At 42.2% G+C, this 24,973-nt stretch overlaps 2 protein-coding genes across 9 annotated transcripts in view; one reads left to right on the forward strand and one right to left on the reverse strand.

Moving 5' to 3' along the window:
• The window catches only part of DYNC1I1 (dynein cytoplasmic 1 intermediate chain 1), a 186,508-nt gene extending 182,365 nt beyond the window's left edge, over positions 1-4,143 (forward strand). For all 6 annotated transcript variants that reach the window (XM_071560758.1, XM_071560755.1, XM_071560753.1 and 3 more), the window contains one exon: positions 3,179-4,143. In XM_071560758.1, the coding sequence (XP_071416859.1) occupies positions 3,179-3,289 (111 nt within the window). In that variant the 3' untranslated portion in view covers positions 3,290-4,143. The remainder of the gene's footprint in view (positions 1-3,178) is intronic.
• A 7,118-nt stretch (positions 4,144-11,261) lies between these two features.
• Positions 11,262-24,973, reverse strand: part of SLC25A13 (solute carrier family 25 member 13) — a 100,146-nt gene continuing 86,434 nt past the window's right edge. For all 3 annotated transcript variants that reach the window (XM_071560752.1, XM_071560751.1, XM_071560750.1), the window contains 4 exons: positions 17,351-17,489; positions 13,529-13,687; positions 13,358-13,448; positions 11,262-12,478 (listed from right to left, as the gene is read on the reverse strand). In XM_071560752.1, coding sequence (XP_071416853.1) covers positions 12,289-12,478; positions 13,358-13,448; positions 13,529-13,687; positions 17,351-17,489 — 579 coding nt within the window. In that variant the 3' untranslated portion in view covers positions 11,262-12,288. The remainder of the gene's footprint in view (positions 12,479-13,357; positions 13,449-13,528; positions 13,688-17,350; positions 17,490-24,973) is intronic.

Below are 24,973 nucleotides of genomic sequence, written 5' to 3' on the forward strand. Positions count from 1 at the left end.
TGCTGCTTTGTAGTAACTGGAAGTGGACAGAAAAATGGCCACATGAGTGAGGAACACACAGATAGCTGTAAACCTCTGCCCTTCCTCTATGAAGTATTTCCTTGTTTCTTCCACCCCTGCCCTGGTATTTGCAGAAAAAACATGTGCAGAGAAGCTGAGAGGGAGATTCCACAGATAGATCCAGGCCTCCAGCACTTGTGGGTGTCAGTGTGCCCAGATGAAGGAACTTGAATGGAAAATGACTGGAAGGGGAGTATTAATCCAGAGAAGAATTTGAACTGGAGTTTGTGGATACTTTTTATTTGTGGTCTTTCGCTGTTTAACTGTTGTGGTTCAGTATTGAGACCTCTGCAGAAAGAAGGGGGGATGGAGAACGAGGGATAGTTTTTCCTTTGACTTCATTATTGCTAAGATTTCCCTCCACATCCCTGAGGAATTTATATTACAGAGGTTTCTTCTACAAACAGTCTTAGCAGGATTGGCCCCTTGCTGAAAGCATGATGCAGTGCATAAAAGGTAAAATAAGATGAAGTTGTAAGGAATTAGATTGTCTGCAGACACTGAATGTTTTTACCTCTGTGATAAAGGTACTCATTTTGGTAATTAATTGCTTTGTGAACGGAGCCATAAGAAATGGTCCAGACCTTGCTAACATTGTCAGCTAAGAGTAATGCATGTAATGCATACCTTCCTGGGCAGGCTCTTCAAGTTTGAGATACCAAGTTGTTTTAATAACTTGGACTTTGAATTTATTTGTGGTCATGCTGTGGAGTAAATGCAATTAAATTATCTCAATGTCATAAATATATTTAATTTTTTTCTTTAGAATGACATAGTGTCTTCTTCGGCCATTTAATAGAATTTAATGCTGTGAAGGACTTTAAAAGACAAGGAGAAATGAGACTTTATTAAATTCAACAGATTCTTTGCCTAGGATATTAGTTTCACTTTAAAGATGAGACACATTTCATGTTTTCACTCAAGAGTTTGACAAATGGTAGTTCCATACACATCACAAGAATGAAATCTTTTAGGACATTAGCAGCAGTAACAGGGAGATGGCTATACATCTGGTTTGGTTGCATCTCTGGTAGGAGGATCTCTGTACTGTCCCTTAATACAATACAGAGGCTGGTTATAGGTGTGTGGCTGTGACCAAATGTGTGCTACGGGTACTTGTGTGCTGATGCACTGACTTCCATTCTGGTGTTATATTTTCTTCTGCTGAAGGTTTTTGAAAGAACAGAGTGGTCTTTCAGATATAGACCATACCAGATCCTCATCTGTGCATCCAGGCATGAGAGACAGCTGTCTCAAATGATTTACTCCTGTAACTCTGGTCGCTGTTCCTGGGATAAGTAAAGAAGAAAAATGCCAAAAATGGAAGACAAAGAAAGGAAAACCCAGAGACTGCAGTGATGCCTGTTAAGGCTTTCTTGTGGATTGCATTTCTCAGTCTGTAGAAAGTGCTGAACTATAATATATTTGATGTTTCAACAGGCAAAAACCAAACTGTTGCACACCAGATAGTGTCACTAATCACTGTCACTCAATCACTGATACATTATTTGAAACACAGACTATGTTTTCCCCCAAAATACTGGATGTAGAGGCAAAGCTACATACAAAATAGTTGAAAAACTGGTAAGCACCCATGAGATATGGAGGTGTTTGGATCCAATACTGCAAGTTCCTGTCCACAGGATTAACACTGCACTTCCAACAGTGTATATGGAGTTTTCACACACAGTTAATCTTGAGCAAATACACAAGCTCTTTCCCCAGCTGGGTCATATAACAGACCTGTTTCTTGGGCTCCAGTTCTGTGTATCCAGTTGAGATGTAAGGAGAGGAGAATAATTTGCCTGCATTCCAGTACAATGTACCCTACAGCCTGGTGTGCACTCTACTAGTGCCAAATGGACATAGCATGGCACTTTCTGTGATGTTTTAAAAGATTAAAGTCAGTTCAGACTGAATATAGGGGCATACAAACTGGAGTCACTAGGGGCTATCAATACTCATTCTTCAGTCTAAAGGCATCCATTTGCTAAAGTGGGCAGCAGTTTATTATAAGCCATGTAGTTTCCAAAGAGTTACCTTCTTGAGTATCAAGCACTAGATAATGTTTCGAAACAATTATTTCATATTATATTCAGGACCTGATCACAGGGCTTCAGGAAGGCAGTAAAGATGTGCATGGTTTATCTGTTGCTGTTTTTTGGAATTTGAGTTAATGCAAGCAAAGTTTGAAAAAATGGTTTGGTTTGTTTTGGTGTTTTATTATTGTTTTTTTCCTTTTTAATTATTCCTAGCTTGCATTATCTTCCAGAAATTCAGTATTAGATCCAGTTGGAAATGACTGCAGTATTATTTTGCCATAGCACTGAAGCGTTTTGTCTGGAAGTTCAGCTATTTAGATTACACGTCCCTCTTGAAGCTTAATGTTCAAGAGCTCTTCATTAGAAACATCAATGTTATTAAATGGAAATGGATCTAGCACGATGTTATAAAAAATCAGTCCAGTAATGCAGTATCCAGTTGGCATAACATTTCCACTATAATACATTTCATGTAGCTGTGAATTCCTTAACATAGAGGAGGGTAACTAAAATAACACAATATATTTATTTTACTACTAAAAGCTTTAATGAACTTCAGGAAAATAGTTTCAATATAGAGTTGTAAAAGCACTGTTACCTTGTGCACACTGACCTTGGTCCTGCAAACAATTACACTTGGGCACAGCCCCGCTGACTGCCAATGGCCACCTTGTCTGTAAAGTGAAACATACGTCTGTATACTTGTAGAGATCAAGGCCTCACTCTAGTTTTGGATATCTGAAATATTTTCACCAAGGGGTAGGTTTTGCAGCAACACTCCAGCAAAGTTTTCCTTAAAATCAGGCAGATAAAACTTTTTCTCTGCCACTGAATAAAAGCTCCTTCTAGCTGGTACTGAATAGGAAACTGCCAGCTGTGCCCCGTGAACGTGCCCACACTTGACAGGTAACCAGCCCACAGTGGGTTGGTGAGGCCCATGCATTGGTCCTTCCTTGTGCACAACCACATGGATTGTAGTAGGAGCTCTCCTCAGAGGTGCCTCAGTTCTGGGACAGACAGGGAGTCAGTCCCACCCCCCTGCCAGTCTGTTAATTCCCTGTTGGTTTTTCCCACAGCTGGCTGTTCCACACAGCGATGAGTGGACGCGCTTTGCTCGGACCTTGGTGGAAATCCGTGCCAACCGAGCAGACAGTGAAGAGGAAGGGGCAGTGGAGCTGTCGGCCTAGAGGGAGAGGAGCAGCAGCGCCTGCCGCAGCCAGAACAGCAGCTTTCACCCGCTGAGTGCGCCAGTGTTCAGTGTCAGAGTCAGTCTTGCTGTGGCTTTTGATGCCAGTGTACATGCCAGTATTGCTCAAAGCATTCCATATTAATCACACTGCTTTACACAAGGCTGAAAATATCCAGAGCATTTTCATACTTTATATTTCTGTCTGAAAAGTAAGAAAGAAAAGACAAATCAACCTTTTATGGGTTTAGTTGTTGCCTTTTAACTACTTAGTAGCTGTGTTTAATAGCTAGGAAACCCTGGTTAAACTTGTGCTCACATTGCCCTTCTGGCATAGTCCTATTAAATCCATATGAAGCCAGATATGATTATGTGCAGATGTGGTGTGCTTCACTGTATGAGACTGGGCCAAAGACCTTAGATGTGGTGTTTCACATGGTGACTTACATTATGAATGGATGTACTATACGAAAGCTGCTGCTCCTTATTTATTGCGGTGTGCTGCATGGAACATATTTATTTGAAAGCATTAAAATAAATGATCCTAAAGCATGTGCATAATGAGAGAACTGCATTGTCTGTGTGCTGCTGTAGAGGTTACATTAGATTCCACGTAACAATTACAGTACATCAGTTGTGCTTAAGATATAAGATCTATAAAGGTTGGCTTGAGTGGATGGAATGAGTTTCCTTTCTTTTTTTCTTTGGGTTGCCTATTATTTCTAGGCACTTGAACTATATTTCAAATACAGTTGATCACTGATACTTGTCATGCAAGTTAACACTAAGAGTTTGACAAAGGGTTGTGGTTCCTGAGTATGACAATAGTATTGCAAATAAAATGTATCAGGCCTTTTCTGTTGTAGTGTGGTTAATCTTTCCTTGCCACCATTGCTCAGTTTGTTCATTACTAGTCACTAATGAAGCACTGGGAAAATGTGACTGCCCCGAGTCACAGAATGTTCATGCAGCTGCCATGTAAACAGATACCTTTAGTACAGGGACCGGCCAGTAATGGACTTGAGTGCATCAGATCCTGCTACAGATTTTACATGAGCAGGCACTAATGTATGTCAGCTTCTAGGCTAATTTTTATTTTTTCTCCATCCCTAGCATGCATACTTGCACACAGGTGCACACACAGGGCAACACTGCATTGCCATATGTGCTAAAAGCAAAGGAATGGGAATGACAGGGCCTCCTCAGACTGTCTTGAGGGACTGGTTGGGACAGGGGACAAGGGAACAGGCTCCTTTACGATAATCACTTGTGGCTTGAGTAAAGAAACAGTGCAGGCTGATCTCATTCAATGCTGTGGTCCAAAGAGAGTTGGCGGTGAGGCTGCTCAGTACGTTCATGTCACAGCATTCTGCTGAGCCAGAGCATGGCTCTGACACCTGCGTTTAGCGGTAGTTCACACTCAGGGGCATGGGGTGAGCAACTACAGCAAGAAACGCTATGAGTCAGACAAGGAAGATCTTGTATGTTGTTTGTAGAGAACTGCATCTTGTCTTTGGGGGGTCATGTTTAGGAATATATCCTCTAGTGATTTTTGGGGCTATGGTCCAATCCAGAATCACTAGGATGTCTGTGCACTGGCAAAGTAACAGTAGGCTAGGAAAATTAGTCCTTTGGAAAAGTTACATTTCCCTTATCCTTTTAGTGGTTAGAAATAACTCCCAGTGAAAGTCTGTGGGCTACTTTCATCTTCATGGTGGACCTGAAACTATCTCCCAGTGCCCATGGAAGTGTCCAGCCATTGGGCTATGGGGGGTGTCTTCTCCCAGATGAACTAGCACGCACAGCAGAGATACATCAGTCATTGGTGCAGTGGCTCCCTGAGACTGTAGCCATGTGTTAAAGAACTTTGTGTTCCTGATGCGCCCCTTGGTGCTTTGGGAGCTGTCCTGAAGACAGCAAGTAGCACTTGCACCACTTCTGTAGCTTAAAAGGTGAATGCTAACGAACAACCAGGTGACCTAACTGTGAAACAGTAGTTTAGACATCATCTCTGGGGTTTTCCTCAGTTTCGCCCTGTTTTCCTTTCAAAAACCATATGTAAGTGTTGTCTATGTATGCGGGTAATGCAGATGTGGTACACAGTGGAAGATGGGGAGGCACACATGGTCACAAGGCTAGAACGTGCTGAAGGCAGATACACAGTGAAGTACTGCTGTCATGGGAAACAGAGGTGGGTACTCACTACCCTTCCACCTGCTAAGTAAATCCACACCACAAAGTGTGGGGACACTATCTGAGAGCAAGCTGCGGTGTAACAGGAAGGGTGTTTAACCAATGTTATCTCCTATTGAATGTAACCAGTGCAGTAGGAATGGCTGGCAAATATGGTATTCCTGTTCAGTTTTTGGAACCTAAGGGTGGGTGGTTCATGTCTAAGTTCTCCCTACTTTATGGCATTAATAGCTTGTAAAATGGTTTAAGGGCAGCCTCAGAAGACCTTCAGCATTTGCTGCTGTGTGCAAATCAATATAACCAAGTATTTTTCCAAATTTTTCTATCATTTTTTGTGTGAGGTTCAGCAGTACAGAGACGGAACAAGGAAGAAGAGTTTTCCACAGAAATTACAAAGTTTTTTTACTGAACAACAGCATGAAAGGGCCATTTCACACAGTTGAAGCAGATGGAAGAGCACCCAAGAAGAAAAGGCATTTACTCCTCTTCTGTTTCTTGGGATTTTTCTTGCGGTAGTTTCTGACCCACTCTTGTTGCTGCCCTTCCAGGAATCTCCCACAGTTCTTGTTTGATTTTCCTGCTGCTAAACGAATAGCTCCACTTCACTGGCTTTCCAAAAAGAGTCTGTGTGACAAAATGTTCCTCAGAATCTGCCCAACAGGGACATTAATACATTTATTTTGACCAAAGAGAAATCAGCTTCTCCAGGCTCTTCTGCCTGCAAGCATCCAGAGAACAGAAGGAAGAACATGAAGAGTATGTTCCCTGCTCTATCACTGCTGGGATGCTGCCATGACTGCTCAGGTGTGGAATGACTCAGAAAAAAGCCTGCATCTGTTTTAGGGCCATTGTAAGTGAGCTTTCTGAGAAGGGCATAAACTATGTGCTCAGACTGAGCTGGAGAGCACATCTGAACCACGAAGGACAGAACAAGCAAACCCAGCTATGGCAAGAAGCAGGCAAGTGGCAGGAAAAGGCTGAACTGAGGTTCAGGATGGAGGAGAGGACTGTGAGGTGGATGTGGAAGGGACACATGTTCTGTACTTGATGAAGGAAAGACCAGAGTCTCCCTTGCTTCTGGCACCAAGGATCAAAGATACACCAACAAAAGTGAGAGGCAGAGGAATGATGTGGCCAGGAACATTTTTTTAAAAGGAGCTGTGGCAGCTGAAGGCATTAGCTAACATGGAAAGCAGGGTACTTCACTGTTACAGTTTCAAAATATTTCATGGAATTATTTTTTTTCTGTCCCTTACCAACACTGTGGATTGGGATTTGGAGGCCAGGATAGATGGCTTGTGGAAGCCCAACTCTCCACTATCTGCTCCCAGAGCCAGCTAAGTGTCTAGAGGCTAAACAAAGGGGATGGCTGATAGCTTTGCATTCCAACATGATGGCTGGACAGAGGACTGGGGAGGTGTTGGGGGAGGGAGGTTTCTGGGGTTTTGCCACACTTTTCTCCAGCTGCTGTGCGTGCGAGCTGTCATTTGCTGGGCTGGTGGAAGCACTTGGAGGGGGCTCCCCTGGCTTGGTGACCCAACTCTGCAGGCCCTGTGCTGTTCTGAGAGAATAGTCACTGCTACCTGGATTTGCTACAGGCTCCTTGAGGGCTGACACCATCTGCACAGAAGTCGCTAACCTCTTCCCCCCCCTCAGTGCTTTCAGACAAAGGATGGGGAGAGTCCTTACACTGCCAACTGGAAAGGTTTCAAGCCTGTCCCTGTGGCCACCACTGCCACATTAGTTTTCAGAACCAGTGCCTCTCCCTACCCGCCCTGTCATTGTCTTGCCAGAGCCCTTGAGCAAATTGCTGCAGCCTCTGCCTCCCCAGGAGTAGTATTGCCTTCCGCTTTCTGTAAATACAGCTGCACCAAAGGGGCAGAGATAGGACTTGATTTGTTTGAAAGTTTTGGTTACGGTGTTGCTGCTTGTTCTGTTCTGCCTGTGTTTTTCTTTTCTTTTGGTTATACATATATGTATTTGTAGTAAGGAACCTGTTATCCATTGCTCTAAATTTTCTGATTAAACTCTCTTCATTTCAAAGGTTGTGATGGTTTTTGGGGAGAGCCCACCCCCGCTTCCTAGTCCAGAGAGGGTTCCTCACTTTCCTTGATAGACATCTTCGTTTTCTTTGACACTGAGACATTCACCTTTATGACATGTACTCTGTTTAAGAGCCCCTGGGATAACAGAGAAAGAAGATGATGGCCAGGTTACACTGAAAGAACAAATGCATAGCACTGGTCAACCTGGAATTTGGCCAGGACACACAAAAACTGAGCATGGGGCTGGAATGCCAGGTTTATCACATAAATAATAGCACTTGGACTAAGTGGATCTTTGAATGTTGGAAGTGAAATGGGCTACCCCCTGAGCCAGAGAACACCACAGACATCTCTGTGGCAAGGCCATCAAAGCAAGGGTTTTTTGCTGAGATTAGGCTCATCAGAGTTGCCTGTAGCTTGTTATTTCAAAGAGAAAAAGCAGGCAGGACAAACGGTGCTGGGTTGCAATGATTCAGGAGCTGCAGCATTTTCCACAGGGTGCTCAGCAAGTACTCTGCAGTAAAACTTCCAAGATGGTGATGTTTCCTCCTAATTCTCAAAACCAGTGCCCCAAACACTTGCTACTTCTAAAAACATCTGAGCCCCTACAACACCCCGGAACATCATCTGCTCTCACTACAAATGACAACCTGCATCTCTAGTCCTACGGAAACAACTAGGAATAGGTTCTTTCACACAATACAGGTGCAAAAATCTCTGAAGAGTTTTAGCAATTCTAGATACAAAGCATGCAGAGCAGAAGACTGGAAAACCCTCACAGAGCAAACGAACATCCCACATAGGATGGTCTGTCATAAAGGGCAGCATGAGTCCTAAGGAAGGACTCAGTTCCTAAGGGTGCTAAAGAGTAGGCACCTGTCCTTGGGAAGCTCACAGGACTGCTTTTCCTTCAAAGTCATAAGCAAAGCTACTTCTGTAGTAGCACCACCATGTCTAGTATGCAGTGTCTAACACAGCGTGGGGTGTGAGCAAGCATGGAGAGCAGCCAGGCAGCCCTTTGCAATGTAATCACAGCAGTTGGAATCAATCTTGCAAGCAATGGTACTGCTTCCTCCTCTGATGAGGAACAGTGCAAGGAGCAGTTAAAATGATAAATATGCTTCTTAAAATGTCATCTCTCTAAACAGCAAGAGATGCCTTGATGACATCCTCATGTTCAGTAGTGGGAGAGGCTGCCTGGGCTCACAGACTGTTATCCACTGCTCACTGTGCAGAAAGCAGAACCACCATATGGCAGGTGGCATTAAAGAAACTGCTTTATCCCAAGCTGCTTCCATGTTATTTGCCATGTTTGAAGTGCTCTAGAGACACTTAAAATACAAATGTCTTGAGATTTCCATAGTCGTAACCATTAAATAAGTTACAAATGATCAGCATCTCTGGAAATCGCCTTTTAGCTTATGCAAAAAATGGCAAATACTTAAACGGAAAACAGAGTCTGCATATCACATCAGTGTTTAAACAGCAAAGCTGGATGATTCCCCATCGTTCCTCTGCCACGTGTGCACTGGAGAGCTGAGGAGCTAAGCAGTAGACAGAGTGACAGGTATGCACATCATAGTGTATAGCAGGGACATTCCCAAGCAGACTATCCCCTCCTAAGAAGAGGCAGAGCAGTTTGTCAGGTTTTGTATTTTTAGCAGGTTTAGAAAAAACTGCTGAAGCTATTTTTGAAGCCTGTGGTATGTTTGCTCACAAAAGCGTCCCTGCAAACTGTCAATATTAAGTCAGCTTAAACCCAACCCATTCCCTGGGGACCAGACAGAAAAGCATCTCTTGGCTTCTGCTGGACTGAGAAACACAAATATGGGGTAACTGCTCCAGAGAAACCCCTTATGGGTAACCTCACCAATATTTGGCCATTTCTTTTTTCTAGAAGTGCTGTCACAGGGAGTTAGCTGGACTGCAGGAAGCAAGTGAGGTTACATGTCATCCATTTTCATAACTCACTCAGAAACCCAGAGAGGACAAACATTGTCCTCGGGCCCTTTTTGTTTGTTTGCAAGAAAATCTGACCATTTCTTGGCCTGTAAGCCTTCCAGAGCAGGGATGCATCCTTTTATGTCTGGAGGAAACTGACTGCAGGCACACATCTTCACCAAGATCTTTGAAAGTTTTGAACTGGGTTGCATGTTAATGAAGGAGCCCCTGCCTCCACTGTCCACTGGCTCTGACAAGATGCACAGGAGAACCATCCTCCAGAAAAGTTAATGGGGAAGGGAAGGGCCACCATGGGTGGGGGTGTCTAGCCCTGCTCATCTGCCTGTCAGGAAGAAGATGACGGCTGTGGCCTTCTGAGATGAATTTCCCATAGGAGAGCTGTGCCTGAGCTTTGTCTCTGGGATGGGAGCTTTGTCCCTCATTCCTGGAATAAAGAACAAGTCATAAATATACTGCCAGGCCTGGGAATGAGAGGGCACCAGAAGGCAGGGAAATTAGTCTAAGTTATGCTTTGTTTTGTGGAACACAAGCAATGGTCTTTATCACATGAGCCAAAAAGTTGTGCAAGCCCTACAATAATCCAGCTCTAACTCCTCTTCCATTCCAGGCTGCAAAGCCCCAGCAGCGCTGGGGTTTGGTGTCGGGCAGCAAAGGGACGTGCTCTGGTGGGTGTAGCCTGGATGTCCCTGTCCAGGCTGAGCCAGGAAGCAGCAGCTGCCAGCCAAGCCCATGCAGGTGGCCAGGCAGTTCCTGTTCTGGATCAGGGAGAAGGTGCAATTCAGTGCTCAGACATCGCCCCTCAGCTGCTGACTTTCCACAGAAATGCCTGACAAGGTATGTCAGGCAAATGTGAGGGATGAAGCGTAAAACCAGCTCTTAAGCAGCTTGAAATCTCAGGTGTCAAGCACAGGCATTTCCCAGTGAGAATGTTTAACTTTTATGACAAGCCTTAACCAAAAATCCTGACAGTTAATTTTGAAGGAACATACGGGACAGCTTTTCCCCCCCCATTTCTGAAAAGAAGGAGCTGCCATTTGGGGAGACTCAGATACACAGGGCTGGGAGGAAGCAGCTGGTGGCTGTCAGAGCCCAGTGCAGTCTCTGCATACTGGTTTAGCCACTCCAAGATGCAGCTGCAGGTAAATGTCATCTGTTCCCTTTGCCTTCATGTGCGTAAGTACTGCAAATGCTATTCCTGCCCTGACTCCACTTCTGGAGTAACTTCAAAACACAAATTAGTCCAAGAGAATAATTTTCATGATGACCCAAACACAAAGCAAAACCAGAGCGTTTCTGTTTCAGTATTTCCACAATATTGCACATCAAACTCATTCTTCTGCAAAGATACTGTACCTGTGCATTCCCTCAGATTACAGCCAAGGTTGAAGGCACACACCCAAGGAGACAAGCAAGACCCTCCTGTTCTTAAGAGGTATCATAGAAGACACCCAACAGTAACTTCAAGTTACTAGGTAATCAGTCATATCAGTTCATAACCATTAACCTCCCCCCAAAAGTAAAGGTCAAAATATCAAAGTTTACTGCATTCCTGGCTTTTGACTGAGGAACAATTGGGGATTTTTTTGAGTGATACCTCCACTAGCAGATGTCTTTTCTACACAGGGGATTTGAGGCAATGTGTTCTCAAGCTGCAGGTGTTTTTGTAGCCTAAAAGTGTAAATATTAACTTTATATTAACCTGACTTTGTAACTTAAGTTGACCAAGACATTTGATGTACTGCACTCTTTCCATAATAGAATACCATGTGTGCATCTCTTTGATAGGTTTATTTCTATCTTCATAAATACAGAATTTTCTAAACACTGTGCAAGGCACCAAAAATTAAGTAAAATCTTTTATTTTAGATTATTTTAATCTCTTTTGACTTGATGCAGTAAATTAGAATCTGAAACCACCTATTTGCCAATTACAAGCCAGCAGTTAAGGCAGGTACCATTGATACAGTGCATGAATTTTCTATTGCAGTTATTTAAACAAGCAGCGTTTTACTATAGAAGTGCATATACAAACTAAATTCCAAACACCAGCAACCCAAGATAGGCACCTAGTTATGAAATTTCCTTGTATGTGTAGTAGAATGCCAAAAGTTCTGCCATAAAGTGCAAAGACTATGGACAATAACACTTTCTTTTGAGCATTTTGATACCAGTAACATAATACAACGGCTAAGCATTTATAAATGTGTTTTCCATTACAAAAACATGTTCCACATAAAAGCTTCATAATACAATCCAGAAGCAGAACTTGTGCGTGCACAGATTTAAGAAGTTGAAGCCGTACTGCCATACTTAGGTACCGGGTATGTATTTGCTGACCTCTACAGACACGCACCAAGTTTATAACCAATTTACACACACAGTCAAAATCATTCTGCTTTGAGCACCGTGGTATCCACTGAGTTTTTCCATTTGAGTGACAATGTGCAACATCTGCCCTGGTAATCTGCAACTGAGCATTGCCTGTAAAATGATCTGGTTCACAGCTCTCACACAGCCCTCCCTAATAAACAGAACCTAAAATTAGTGTCTTCCCAACACAAGCACATGTCAGATGTGGACAAATACATTCATGGTCCCAAACTTAAAACAACTGGTAAGAATTTCACAGTGATCTGGTTACGGAAGCACAAAGACAAATGATTACGTTTAAGATGAAAATTATCTTAAAACTCAAATGAAGCTAAACTTTTATATGATGAGAAGCTAAAGGAACAAAGTATTAACCAATTAGAAAAGTGGCTCTTTCCCAACTAATAACAAAAACCCTACAGCAATAAACTTAGGGTCCTACTGCTGCAGCAGCCTTTGAGGTAGGTGGTGATGGCTTAAACCGAGGTAGGTAAAGTCCAAACTTGTTTTCAATCCCTGCAAAAGTGGCAACTGCCAATTTATAACCACCGACATGGTCAGGGTTAGGAGCAGGGAGCGTGATCCTAGATTTAGGAACTGTTTCTGATCCAGCTGGTTTTCTGCAAAATAATAAAAATATTTAATTAATTTCCACAGAGTAAAATCAGTATTCACAAAAATCTCCTCCATAAAGTAAGATTATTAAGACATCTCAGTGTACTTCCCTGTAAGTAACTAAATTAAATTCCGTGATGTAAGGAGAAATACCCTGTTTTAAAACTTTCCATAACAGTTGGGAGCCTTCATGTTGATTGAGTGTGGGCAAATCTAGGTAAAATTTGTAGTGCATTAATAGAAACTGCAGTGTTGGGCAGCAGGGGTTCATAAGTCTTTGCTACAATGCACAACCAATCCAGGAACCTAGCACAGTTTAAGTAATTTTTGTTCTGGTTTTCAAACTGCTGACCCCCAAAATCCATAAACAGTCTGCAGCTGCTCTTGGGATCAAATTAAACAGCAATATGCACATCCACCTGTATCATCAACAAAGGCAGAAGGCAGAGCTGAAGTTCCAACAAATAGGTTTTCAACTTGCTGACAACTATAGACTTTCTTGGATGTCAAATGCCCTGTCTAATCAGGGGTACAGCTCTGCCACAAAATAATAAGGACTAGTGCAGAGCGTGTTCTGACCTGGCAGGCATCACACTTCCCCTGCAGTTACATCCCCAGCACATTATTTAGCTTCTCACTGTCTCTGTTTACGGTAACACAGGTTCCCTAGCTTGGAACAGTGATATAAAATGTGGTAGTATCTTGCTATGAAATAGGTACTGGAATATCATCCCGAGGTCCCCCAGTGTAGTGTGGTTTAAATAATATTTTAAAAGCCTTCACAACATGTCCTTGCAAGACCCTGACACGTTGAAGCACCAAGACCCAGACAGAACCAAGTGTAGCTTCAGGATCCCTGGTAGAATCAGGCACCACACACTTACACTCCTCCGAAGTCCACATAAAACCATCTCTGCAGTAGCTCGTAAGTCACCAGAGTTACACCAAACTGAGGAGAAGATCGAAATACACGAGCTTGGAAGAAAAGAAAAGAGTTCCTAAGTGACAAAAGCCACAATTAGAAATTACTTTGCAATCCAAGCTCTTTTACATACCTCCTGCTCCTTTCCACAGAGCCTTTGGACCTTCCTCTCGCAGGATCTTAGCAAAGCAGTCCACAACACCACTGTAGGTGGTCTGTCCTGCTCGGGCTGCCACCTGTAGCCTTGTTTTGATCACATCTGCAGGCGTGACTAGAGAGGCTGCAGGCATACCTGCATAACACAAAAATCATCAGGTGAATACCACCGTCTTGTCACGTGCTACACACCTCACTTACCCAGGGATAATCAGACCTTTTCTTCTTACACCAGGAGAATCCAGCCACATTTGATTTAAGTAGAAGCTGAGGAACAACAAGAAGTGGCTGTCATGGATGTGGCTTCACCCAGAGAGAGCTTCTCTCTGAGGAACAACCATATCACACTCTTCCTGGGAGGCATGCACTGGAGTTTTCAGTGCTAACCAGAAACCTGCACAGTTAGTAAGAACAGTTTTTGGAGGCAAGGTTAATCTTTCTCTTTCCTTTTCATGTCTCTCTATGGTTCCTGGCATTCTGGTTGTACACTGTGCTAGAACAGCCCATACACACATACACACACACACAAACACCCCTCACGCAGCGATGTTGCTGAGAAACAGATAATGCCGCGCATGCTCAGCAAAGCATGAGAGCTAAGGCTTACAAAAGGGTCATTCTTCTCATTAGGAATGGCAGACTGCTCAGCTGCAAAGCCATAGCTGACATCCTCATCAGAATAACTGGAGAAAGATTTAAATTCACCCTAGTAGATAATCAACTGAAGGCAAAAAAAACCCAAATGATCAATGGGTGGTATTTCTAAAATCATTCCTATCCAAAATGGGGCTGCCCATGTTTCGAATTGACAAAAAAAAAAGCCAAAGAAAAGCACTGAGACTGTACCCAGAAGAGAGTCTCTTATGGTTTTATTACTTTTCCATTCTGCATCTGTTCCAAACCAACTTGGTTAGACGTAGATGCATAAATCTCCTTTCCTTTTTTTTCCAGGCTGAATAATTCTGTAACGACTTCATCCAAACCAGCATGGTCTGGATTCAAGCTCCAGAGCACCCTTCCTTCAGACTGCTTCAAGAGATCTAATCGTGTGTGTATCACCACAAGCATAGCTCCTCCTCCTCTCCTGGATCCCCCAAAATAGTGCATACACTCAACTTGCACGGTGGGCTGACTGGCTGGCAAATGCTAAAACGTGGTCAATGTTTCTGAACTTCAGAAACATTGAAACTGAAATTCCTCTTTGCTTAGCCCACCCTCACCAGGATATTGCTCGAATCTTCAATTTAAAGCCGGACTTTTGTCCTTCAAAAGCCAACCAGTGTTTCCAAGGAAAACCAAAGGACATACTTGGAAACAATTCTGCTTACTACGCATTGACTTCCACCCTCTTGTTCCTCACTCCTTATTACTGAGGACATTTTGCAGTTAAAGATGTTTTAAATCCCTTTTTTAGGAGCTATGTGTACAGGACAAAAGACTTTACAGACTAATCGAATGTACAGATTGCTGCCATGAGGAGTTTACAATCAGAATGTGACAAATAGCACAGCAGGAGCTGACTAGAAAAAAGAGTAGTGAGGGGAGGAGAAGGAAGTTCATGAAGGCAATAAGCAGATGGAGCAAAATAGGGAGAAATCCTGTAGATGATATTAGAATCATCTCAGAAAATGCCATGGCACAACAGGTTGAGACATCTCAAGAACAGTGAAAACCAGAAGCAGATCAAGCTAGATGAGATGCATGTTGCCTGTGACCCCAACGACAATGAAAAGGAAGACAACGTAAGCAGCACAAACAACACCCACTGGCAAAGGACTCAGGTGCACATATGACCATGGCCAGCATGAACAATCCAGCACCATAGGCTGCGGAATGGGGCAACTTCCCACATGCAGCCAGAGCTTATGCACATGTCTGAACTCCAATGACCAGGTGAGATCCCTGGCCAGGGCAGAGACATCAGCCTAGAGACCAACGCCAAAGGTTCAGAGGTGACGGGGCTTTTGTTTTGTCTTCCTCTTGACTTTCTTGTGGCAAAACAGTAGACACATGCACCCCCACCATGCTTTACCTGTACCCAATAAAAAAAATTCTTATTTTTATAAAGAGTATGATGAATGTTGTATCTCTAACACTGTAATTTGCTCATGAGACTTAACCTAGGATGGGATTCACAGGAAGCACTGGATAAAATTCACATTATAGCTGGACTGGTGAACCATATCAGCAACAATAAAGACTGCTTCTGTGCCTGAACTTCAAAGGGATGGTTATCTCAGTCTGCAATCACCTGACAATGGCTAGAAAGAAAAAAAGAGGAAAAGCTAAGAAATTACTTGGCTTAAAAATGCCAGCTTATGTTTCAAGTCTGTAAATATGATCTAAAGTTCAAAAATTGTTTTGTTCCATTAAAATGGATGAGAAATAAGCTGGCCGTAAAAACTCCTGTGGGGAAGCCTAGAGCCTGGCTCTGGAACAGCGTGGGGGAGGGAAGAGTACAAGGGGCGTTTAAGCATCAGTCAGTGGAACACGGCTGGTTTTGCTAGTACCAGGTCAATTCCTCTGGACCATAAGATACTGAATAGACAGCTATATGCTTCAACAAGACAAACCAACTGATCTCAGCTATCATCTAAGACCAGATACTGGCTATAAAAAGGTTCTGCTCCTCAAGACACAGCCCTGTGGATAGCCTTGATCAAGCACAGTTTCCTCAGGGAGAAGAAAACTTGAAATCAAATGGGAAAACATTGCTAAACCACCTTTCTGTACTGGACTAGTGCCACTCCATCATTTTTCTCATCTGACAGGTTGCAATAGACTGCCAAAGGCCACACTGGAGGAAGAACTTGGCTGCAGCTTGGACAGGCCAACCACAGTGGAAATACCTGCTGATACGAGCTTGCTACGCACTCCCCCAGAGGTCCTGTTGCACAAATTTTCAAGTCCATTTGTTTCCTGTGGATAAAACCATGGACACAGCAGGAGCAGGACTCTCAAGCTGCCCTCTCCAAGGGGCAGCTACCAAATGGTGGTCCCTTTTGGGTATAAAAGCTGGGTACTATGGTGGGACCAGGTATTCAGCAGATGCAAAGGCAAGATGAGGCTTACAAAGTGTGTCTCTGTCTTTCCCCTTAGGCTCTGGCACGCCCAAATTAAATGCATCTGTGAGAAGTCAAGCATGATTTGGCTCTCCTGTCTGCTATGCAGCAGACTAAAGCAAATGCTCAAGATTACACTCAGCACCTGTCCTATCTGAGGATGCTAAGAATTAGCAACCTGTGGCATAGCACAAATGTTTTCAAGCTTGTGTTTTGTTTAATATAAAAAAATGATAAAGATAAAATCCTCAAGAAGCCAGGTAATTTCGTGGGATCCTGAGGGTAGCAAGTACTGTCATCACCTATTATGTCATTGTGTTTGGAGGGTTGTTCTGCTAGGGTGGCTTCTGGACTCTATATACCAAAATTCAAGATTCATTTGATCATAAAGAATTTAATGAATACCATGATTTTGCTTATAAATAATTTCAACAAAACATTACCAGTCAGTCAGACACAGCCAAAACCAGCACAGTAACTTCTCAAGGAATGATGTTATATACTAACAAAAAAAGAGTTCTTTCTTTTCATTTTCTGGACATTATTAAAGCAGTGACTTACAGTATCTTTAACATCAACTCACTCTACAACACGGAGTTTGTTGTTTCTGTGAGAGGTTGCAAAATACAGTATTGCTGCATATAGCCCTTTTGAGCATTTGTTGTTGTTCTCACTGCCCTAACTATTGTGCTGCCGGTACAATAGAGTGCTATTCCAAAAGAAACCTGGGCACTTACCAGCTATTGATCCAGCCAAGAGCAGATTTCCAGGGCTAACCCTTCCATCGTCATTTGCAAATGAAGCTTTCAAATGAGCATAACAAGGGAAGTAAATGGCAGAGAAGGGGATATCACGCAAAAAACATGCCTTAGCACCCTGTGTTGAAAAAGAACAAGTTTTGAGAATGAGCAAATGTAACATGATTAACTATGAACATCAGAGAACAGAGCATTTTTTTTTTTGGCAAGGGGCTTCTAGAAAGAACAATCTCTTCTCTCAAAATTTTGAGAAATCCATGTATTTCACCTTGCTGAGGAGTGTCTATGTGTTGTTTCTTGGTTCAGTAATTTCTGTCATATGTATCTTGTGTGCTTGTTCTACCTTACTCCACAGTACTGTATTTATGTGCTGGTAAAGGAGAAAATGTCACATGTTTGAATAAACTCTGATAACAACTTTGCAGAAATTTAAATAGTTGATATAGTAGGCATGAACCTGTAGTGGGAGTTTAGGACATGTCTGAAGTAGATTCAGCCACAGAGCACCTCTATCTCCTCTCCTTCCCACTTAAAATAAATACTTCAGAGAAAACAATGCCCAGGCCATACATCTACACAGACACTGTAAATTATAATGCGACATATATTGAGGGAAAGAGGGAAACAAAGAGAAGAGACTCATAACACTAAGTCTTTTGCAGAACAGTAACAAGATGATTTACTTGTGAATTTTAAAGTACAAGTTATCTGGAATACAGTTTGTTTCAATAAATTTCACCTCTTACTGTTAAATTTGCCTTGTTATCAATTTGTGGAAGTGGCACAAACAACGAACAAAGTTATCAGCAATACAACTGGTTTTCAATCTAAGAGGGTGGCAAACAGGCAAGGAAAGTTTTGGCGTAGTAGCAAGCAATCAAATGTTTTCCTAACAGAGGAAAAAGCAAAAACACCACTAGGGAAGGCCAACCACAATAAAATATCAAACAATATCCATGCTCCAACAGCAAAAAGGTCTTGCAATCTTCCTCTTCTCAATATGGAGGTCTGGAGGACACCAGAGCCTGAACATACCATGACTGAGACCAGGAGGAAGGCACAAACAAAAAGTGGCTTTGGAAAATGGACAAAGTCTTTCAAGCTTGAGAAAGAAGTAATTCATGGATGAGCCTAAGCCTCTTCTCTTTGAAGCAAGGGTGGAGACCTGGTGAAACTGCTTGAGGGTCATACACGAACCTTTCCAGTGTGCCTTTATTACTGTACTTCTCTTGTGCACAGGTCTACCTGCTCATGCCTCAGTGCCAGACATTTCACAGAGGACATGTTAATATTCACACAATTTAACTAAATCTAATTATATGCCTGGACACATCTGTAAGCTTAGCTTGTACTATTATACCAGTTAAAATATAGTGCTTATCCAAGTTAGATGCTGGCTGTCAAAGACAAAAGAGCTGCGCGGTGTCAGAAAAACTGTGAAGTTGGCTTTCCATGAGGCTAGCAGGATGCGTGACGAGAAAACCAGGTTCTGTGAGCTAGTTCTCAGGAGATGATAATAAGTGCAGTTTGCAGAGAATGCCTCTGAGAAAATACAGATTTATCTAAAAAGACCATTAGGTCTTGCAATCAGACGTTCTGTATGTCACAGTCAGCTACCAAATGCAGGGAGAGCAACATGCTCAGCTCCAGCCCCGACTGCTTCCCACCACTTTCTCAGCTTATTTCTTGGTGTTTTCAGACTGAGAACTGACCATGTCTCCCCTGACACTCCCTTGGGAGGTTAATGACTCCTGCTGTTCAGACCCTTTGCCTGTTGGATTTGTCTGATTTATGCTGCCAATCGCTGGTTCTTGTTATGCCTTTTCTAAGAGACACTAAGGAAAATGCCATAAAGGAACTCAAAAAGCACTGCCATTTTAGCTGCTCTGCTGTTCACCTGCACTGAATGGGGTTGGGGTTATCAGCCATGGAACAAAGTGATGTTGGGCTGGATTCTCCTCTCAAAATTACCTGCAAAGCCCATCCAATCTACCTTGAGGACCCAGAGAAGGTGAATCTTTTGTATCCACCAGAGACAAGAATTCTGGACTCTCGTGCACAACAGAAGCCTGTTTAATTAATTTACTTTTAATCTTCACATAGAAAAACAAGACCAGGGTTTTACCAAGTTCTGTTTGAAAAACCCCAAGTTTTAAAGGATTAAATGTCTTCACTGTATTTACTTCACAAAAAAAAAAATCATGAAACTCAGTAACAAAACATTCACAGACCTACATGGTTTGTCTGAAGATTTATTTTCAGAGCATGCTTTTCCTCAGAACAAATCTCCTCAATGCCTTTGCCCTCAGGACACATTACTTTTATTTTCTTTGCAATGTTGTCATTAAATACTGTGCATATTTTTTCCTCTGATTTTTTTTTCATAATCTGAAATATCTCGACATAGTTAAAATAACTTATAGAAATCAATGAACTCCAAATGCAAGCAACGGTTAGCTCAACCTGAGCTGCTAATATTCCTCCCCCTTCATTAAAAAGCTCTCTTTCATAGGGCAGAAGTGGCATATTGTTAATATCACTAATAGTATACACTTAGGTACACAGAGAGGGAGGGATGTCCATCAACTTAGTTGGCTCAATGTAAACAAAACCTGGATCAAAACTTGGATCCACTTTAATAATAACGCAGCTTGGCTCCACTCCAGCATTGCAACAGTCTAAAGTTTCCCCCTACCGTTCCTGTTTAAAGTCTGGGAAAGCATGTTTAAAACCAGGCCTCATTTAACTTCAAGTTAATCATCCGCAACCAGCCTAGGCCAATTAGGAAGGCTTAGGGAGATTGGCCACAGTATCTTGAAAAGCAAAAGAAACATTTATTTTACTTCTTGCACCTTTTTGATGTGGACAACGTGCTGAAAGCCAAAAGGAGTTTTAATCAATCCCCAGAAAGCTGTAAGGATCATCTGCCTGAGTTTATTCTGGCAGCCATGGTGCAGACCTGCCAGGCATGAAATTGTTGGGAGATCCTACACACCACGACATGCGCCTCCCTCGAACAACAGCCAGTTGGCTCCCATCTTCAGTCTCTTTAATAATCTTAAAGCTCTTAATCTGGGATAGTATCTCGCTGAATAAACCAAGGGAGGGAAAAAAACCCTGATTGTCAAAGATTCGGATAAATAAGCCCAAGTCAGTGCTGGGGCAGGTTCTTTAGCATGCTAATTCCTGCTTATACCAGCTCTACCTGCAAATAAGGCTCTAAACAAACTATTTCTACTACAAGGGGAGGGTAATTATACTGACAAAGGCACCTCTGTGTCGGGTTGGGCAGAAGGAGCCGGCAGGTCTGGGAGACGCAGGCTTAGCCTAGTCTCCTGCAGTGAATACACATTGTCTAGTGCAGGGGGAAAAATGCCAGACTGGGGAGACCTAGCAGCATTCAAGACAACAGTGGTGCACCTTGTCTGAGAGGGTTATTTAATGTTTCTGGCACCTGTACTTACAGCCACCCCCTCTTTTTCTCTTTTACAGGTTTAGAATTTATTTGGCATGTATAATTGTTATTTTGATCCTATAGCTACAAACAATAGGCAGCATGTCATTTCTTGATAATTGTGCATTCTTCTTGGGTTTTACTACAGACCCTTTGGAATAGGAGCCCTAACAGCACCTAACAGGTTTTGTAACTGTCCATCAAATATTACTGGCATTTGTTTTCAAGGGCTGCATTTTCTTTTCTACTGTAAAGGACACTGCCTTAAAAGCTACCACAGGTTTTTATTCATATAGATTTATACCAACCAAAATATGAAACTGATTCAGAATATCAAGCCATAGAAATAAAACATTGGTTTCAAATGCTCTCCCAGCAATTTTCATTCCGTTTGCAGGGAAAAAAAAAGAAAGGAAAAAAAAAGGCAGTTTTTAGTTGGGACGGTGGGTTTTTTGGATAAAATGAAATTTCTGAAAAGCAGGTTTTCATATATGAGAACACAGTCACAAATAGGCATGGTGGATGCAAATGAATGTAACTCAAAACTTTTACTACTCTGTTTCATATGTTTATTATCCTGCTGTAAACCCTCAACTTCAAGACGTGAAATACCTCAGCTGTTATCAAGGGAATCAGGTGAGAGCCTGGTACACCAGAAGCTGCTTTATGAAGTATTTGCGGGTGGAAGGGGGAGCTGGGGAAAGAGGAGACTTCTGAAAGCTTTTCTGACTAGTTTTGGAAATGCAACCTGTGTTGGTGATATCAGCCAAAGCACAAATCTGAGCTAAATACCTTGTAGTACTTCTAAAAAGAAACATTACCACAACCAACATATCCTTTCCTTGAAGAATCATTTACTACTGTATTATTTAATGTCTTCCTGGGATCCAGAATAACTCTGTTGTGCATAATTATGGAGTGGTACTGTCTGTTATGCTGTAAAGCATTATTCAGAATGATTATTTATAAGAAGATTAACATTTTATTAAACATTTTATGGCAGATATTATATGGATATGAGTTTCTATGATGTATAAAATAAGCAGGTGTACTTACAACGTTTATTTACATGAACACTTTGGAGATGTCTTTCAAAACCAATAGAATATAAATTCAACCAACTTTAATGGGACTTTATGCATAATTATGCACTAAAACAGGCAGAAGACAGAGAATGTATTAGCTAATCTTGGACTATTACTTCAACATTCAGCTGTGACCAGGAATTAAATAAAATCTATTAAAAATACTGAAAAACAGAAATGTACCCTTTCCCATTTCTGCCAACACAAATGACATTTTGCATTAGGTTAAATGCTATTCTCCCTGACTGGGATATTTTGTCTCTATATTTTTAAAAACAGCTGACATCTTCAAAACATCTGTAGCTAAAGAAGAATTTACTAGTCACAAGCTTCCATGCCCTGGTGCTTTCACAGTAACAATTACTGGCAGAAAGAACACAAACAGAGGAAACAAATTCCTTCTGTAAAAGTGCTGTTATGTGCCTCCCCAAAGCGGCCGCTGGATCTTGAGAAGTAAAACGTTTTAAAATACTTATTTACACAAGTAGTTCAGAATTTTAGACAAAGGCAGAAAAAAATATTTGCTTTCTAGCTTTAAAGAACTACAGGGGTTCGGCCCAGCAGTTATCTTAATGACCTGTATGTGTCAAATCTTTTTATTGCTGGAATTAACACACATTTTATTTCTAAGCTGCATATCATTACAGAGTGGCTAGTACCTGACCACCCAGTGAAGGCACAGCGAGTCTGGGAGGAAGACTAAATTGTTGCACTTATTATGACCCCTCTGTTTTTCCAGACCTACTGTTTCTTAGTTCTTTGGAGAGGAAGGAAGAGAAGAACAGTCAATTATCTGATCTGGACCTCTATGCACTGTGATAGAAATTTTCTCCCAAATAAAAAGTTCTAGAGTTACAAAGGGCCACCAAGGACAGTCTTCTCAAAGCACTAGGATGGTTCATTCCACTGTGTAGAAAGGTTTGAGCAACAATGTCAGAAGATCAGCATGGATGAACTCATGATTGAGCTCAAATGCAGAAAGTAAAAAGGAAGTAGAGGTGGGTATGGGCTACCCAGGATATACAGAACTACTGCTTGGACATGCAGCAACTGAGACAGAAAAGCCAAGGATCTGCTGGACTTCGATCTAGTAAGGGATGTGAAGGGGGATTAAAAAGGGCTTCCATAAGCACACCAGCAGCAAAGGGACAACTAAATAAATGGTGAGGCTGTTGTGCAACAGGGACAAGAAACCAAGTGACAAACCACATGAAAAAGGTAGAAGAACTGCTTTTGCCTTCCTTTTTACTAGTAAAATCTGTTCCCAGGCCTCTCACCTCCAACAAGCTTACCAGAAATTCTGCAGGAGCACAGCATTACCTACAGACAGAGCACTTAAGAGTCATCTGCACATACACAATCTTGAGACCAGATTAGATACTTCCAGTGGTGCTGAGGCAGCTGGTTGATGATATCATCAGGTTGTTATTACCTTCAAAAGGTGAAGTCACTTAAGGGGGTTCTGATAACCAGAACAGACAAACATCACAATCACCTTGAACAGGAGCAAGAACGAAGGTCTGGGAAACCACAAACTGTTGGGTTGGGACACACATCTGTTCCTGGGAGATTTACAGAGCAAATGTTCCTGAAAGCCATTTCCAAGCATATGAAGGGCAAGAGAGATATTGGGAACAACCAATGTGGATTTACCAAATGTTGGCTAAGCAACCAGTTTGCCAGATCTTTGAATAAGGGGACAGCAATGGATATTGTACACCTTGACTAAAAGCAAGGTTTTTGAGATGGTCTGTCCTAGTATCCCATAGCTCTAAATCAGTGAACATGAGCTGCACTCACAGCATATTAGCAAATGTTGCTGAATCAGGGAAATTACTAGTGTGCTATAGGAAGAGGCTGCTACTCAGAGACACCTTCCCAGGATAGAAATACAGGTTGACAAAAACATCATGAAGTTCAAATCAGGAAAGTCCTGCACCTGGACTGGTATCGCCCTAAGCAGCTGCACAGACTGAGAAGCCAAAAAGCATCTTTGGAGAAAAAGTCTGGAGGGTACTGGTGGTCAAGTTGAGCATGGGTCAACAATGCCTCCTTACAGTAAAGTCAGACAGCCACACCCTGGGCTGTAGTAGAAAGAATGTAAGGGAAGCTACTATTACCCTCCATTCAGCACTACTGGAACCACAGCTGGAGTCCTGTGTCCACTTCTGGTCAAGAAAGAAACTGCCACACTGGAGTAAGTCCAGTGCAGGGCCATCAAGCCACCTGGGTAGCCAATGGTATATAAGAGGTGGAACTCAGTGTGCACAACTCTGAGAAGAGCAGGTGAGGGAGAGACCTTATTGTTCACTTCAAGTACTTAAAGGGAGGGCACAGGGAAGAAAAGTCCTCTTGGAAGTACACAGTGAAAGGATCAGGGGCAATAGACATAAACTTGTACATGGCCAATTCAAGGTATTAGAAAAAGGGTGAGGGTTTTTTGGTTTTGTTTGTTTTAAACATGAAGGTGGTCAAATACTGGGTCAGGTTGCCCAAATGACCTCCAGAAGTGGTTTTCAGTACAAATTATTCTAACATCAAATCTACAAGTAGAGCAGAGCACAGAATAGAGATCTCTGCTGTGAATTGTTTTCTGTCCCTAACACAGTAAAGTGCCACATTAACATGCCAGTGAACGACCCAAAAGGATATTAATCTCACTCATATAGAAGGGCATCAGAACTAGGCAGCTCACCTTCTCAGAGCTCCTCAAAGGTTATTCATTTGGACTACAGTTCTGGGATAATTATTATCATAATCAATACAAGATTCATTCAGCTGGATGCAAAAAGGGTTTACATAGTGTTTCCTTTGTTAATTTGTTGACATGAGACATAAGGTTTATTTGTCAGTGCCTTGGTTTTCTCTGTTAATGCAAGACAGAAATACCAAAATTATCTGTATCAGGGGTGTGTGGGCATTTTATTTTAAAAGCCAGAGGAAGTACTTCATACGTAGAAAATCAAACAACAAGCATTAGATCTTGTTAAGACATATGGGAATTTGCCTCATGAAGGCAAGACCAATTCTTCGCATCTCCAGTTGCACTTATAATTAACAAAA

Source organism: Pithys albifrons, chromosome 7 (assembly GCF_047495875.1).
Source record: "Pithys albifrons albifrons isolate INPA30051 chromosome 7, PitAlb_v1, whole genome shotgun sequence".
NCBI classification, from domain to species: Eukaryota; Metazoa; Chordata; class Aves; order Passeriformes; family Thamnophilidae; genus Pithys; species Pithys albifrons.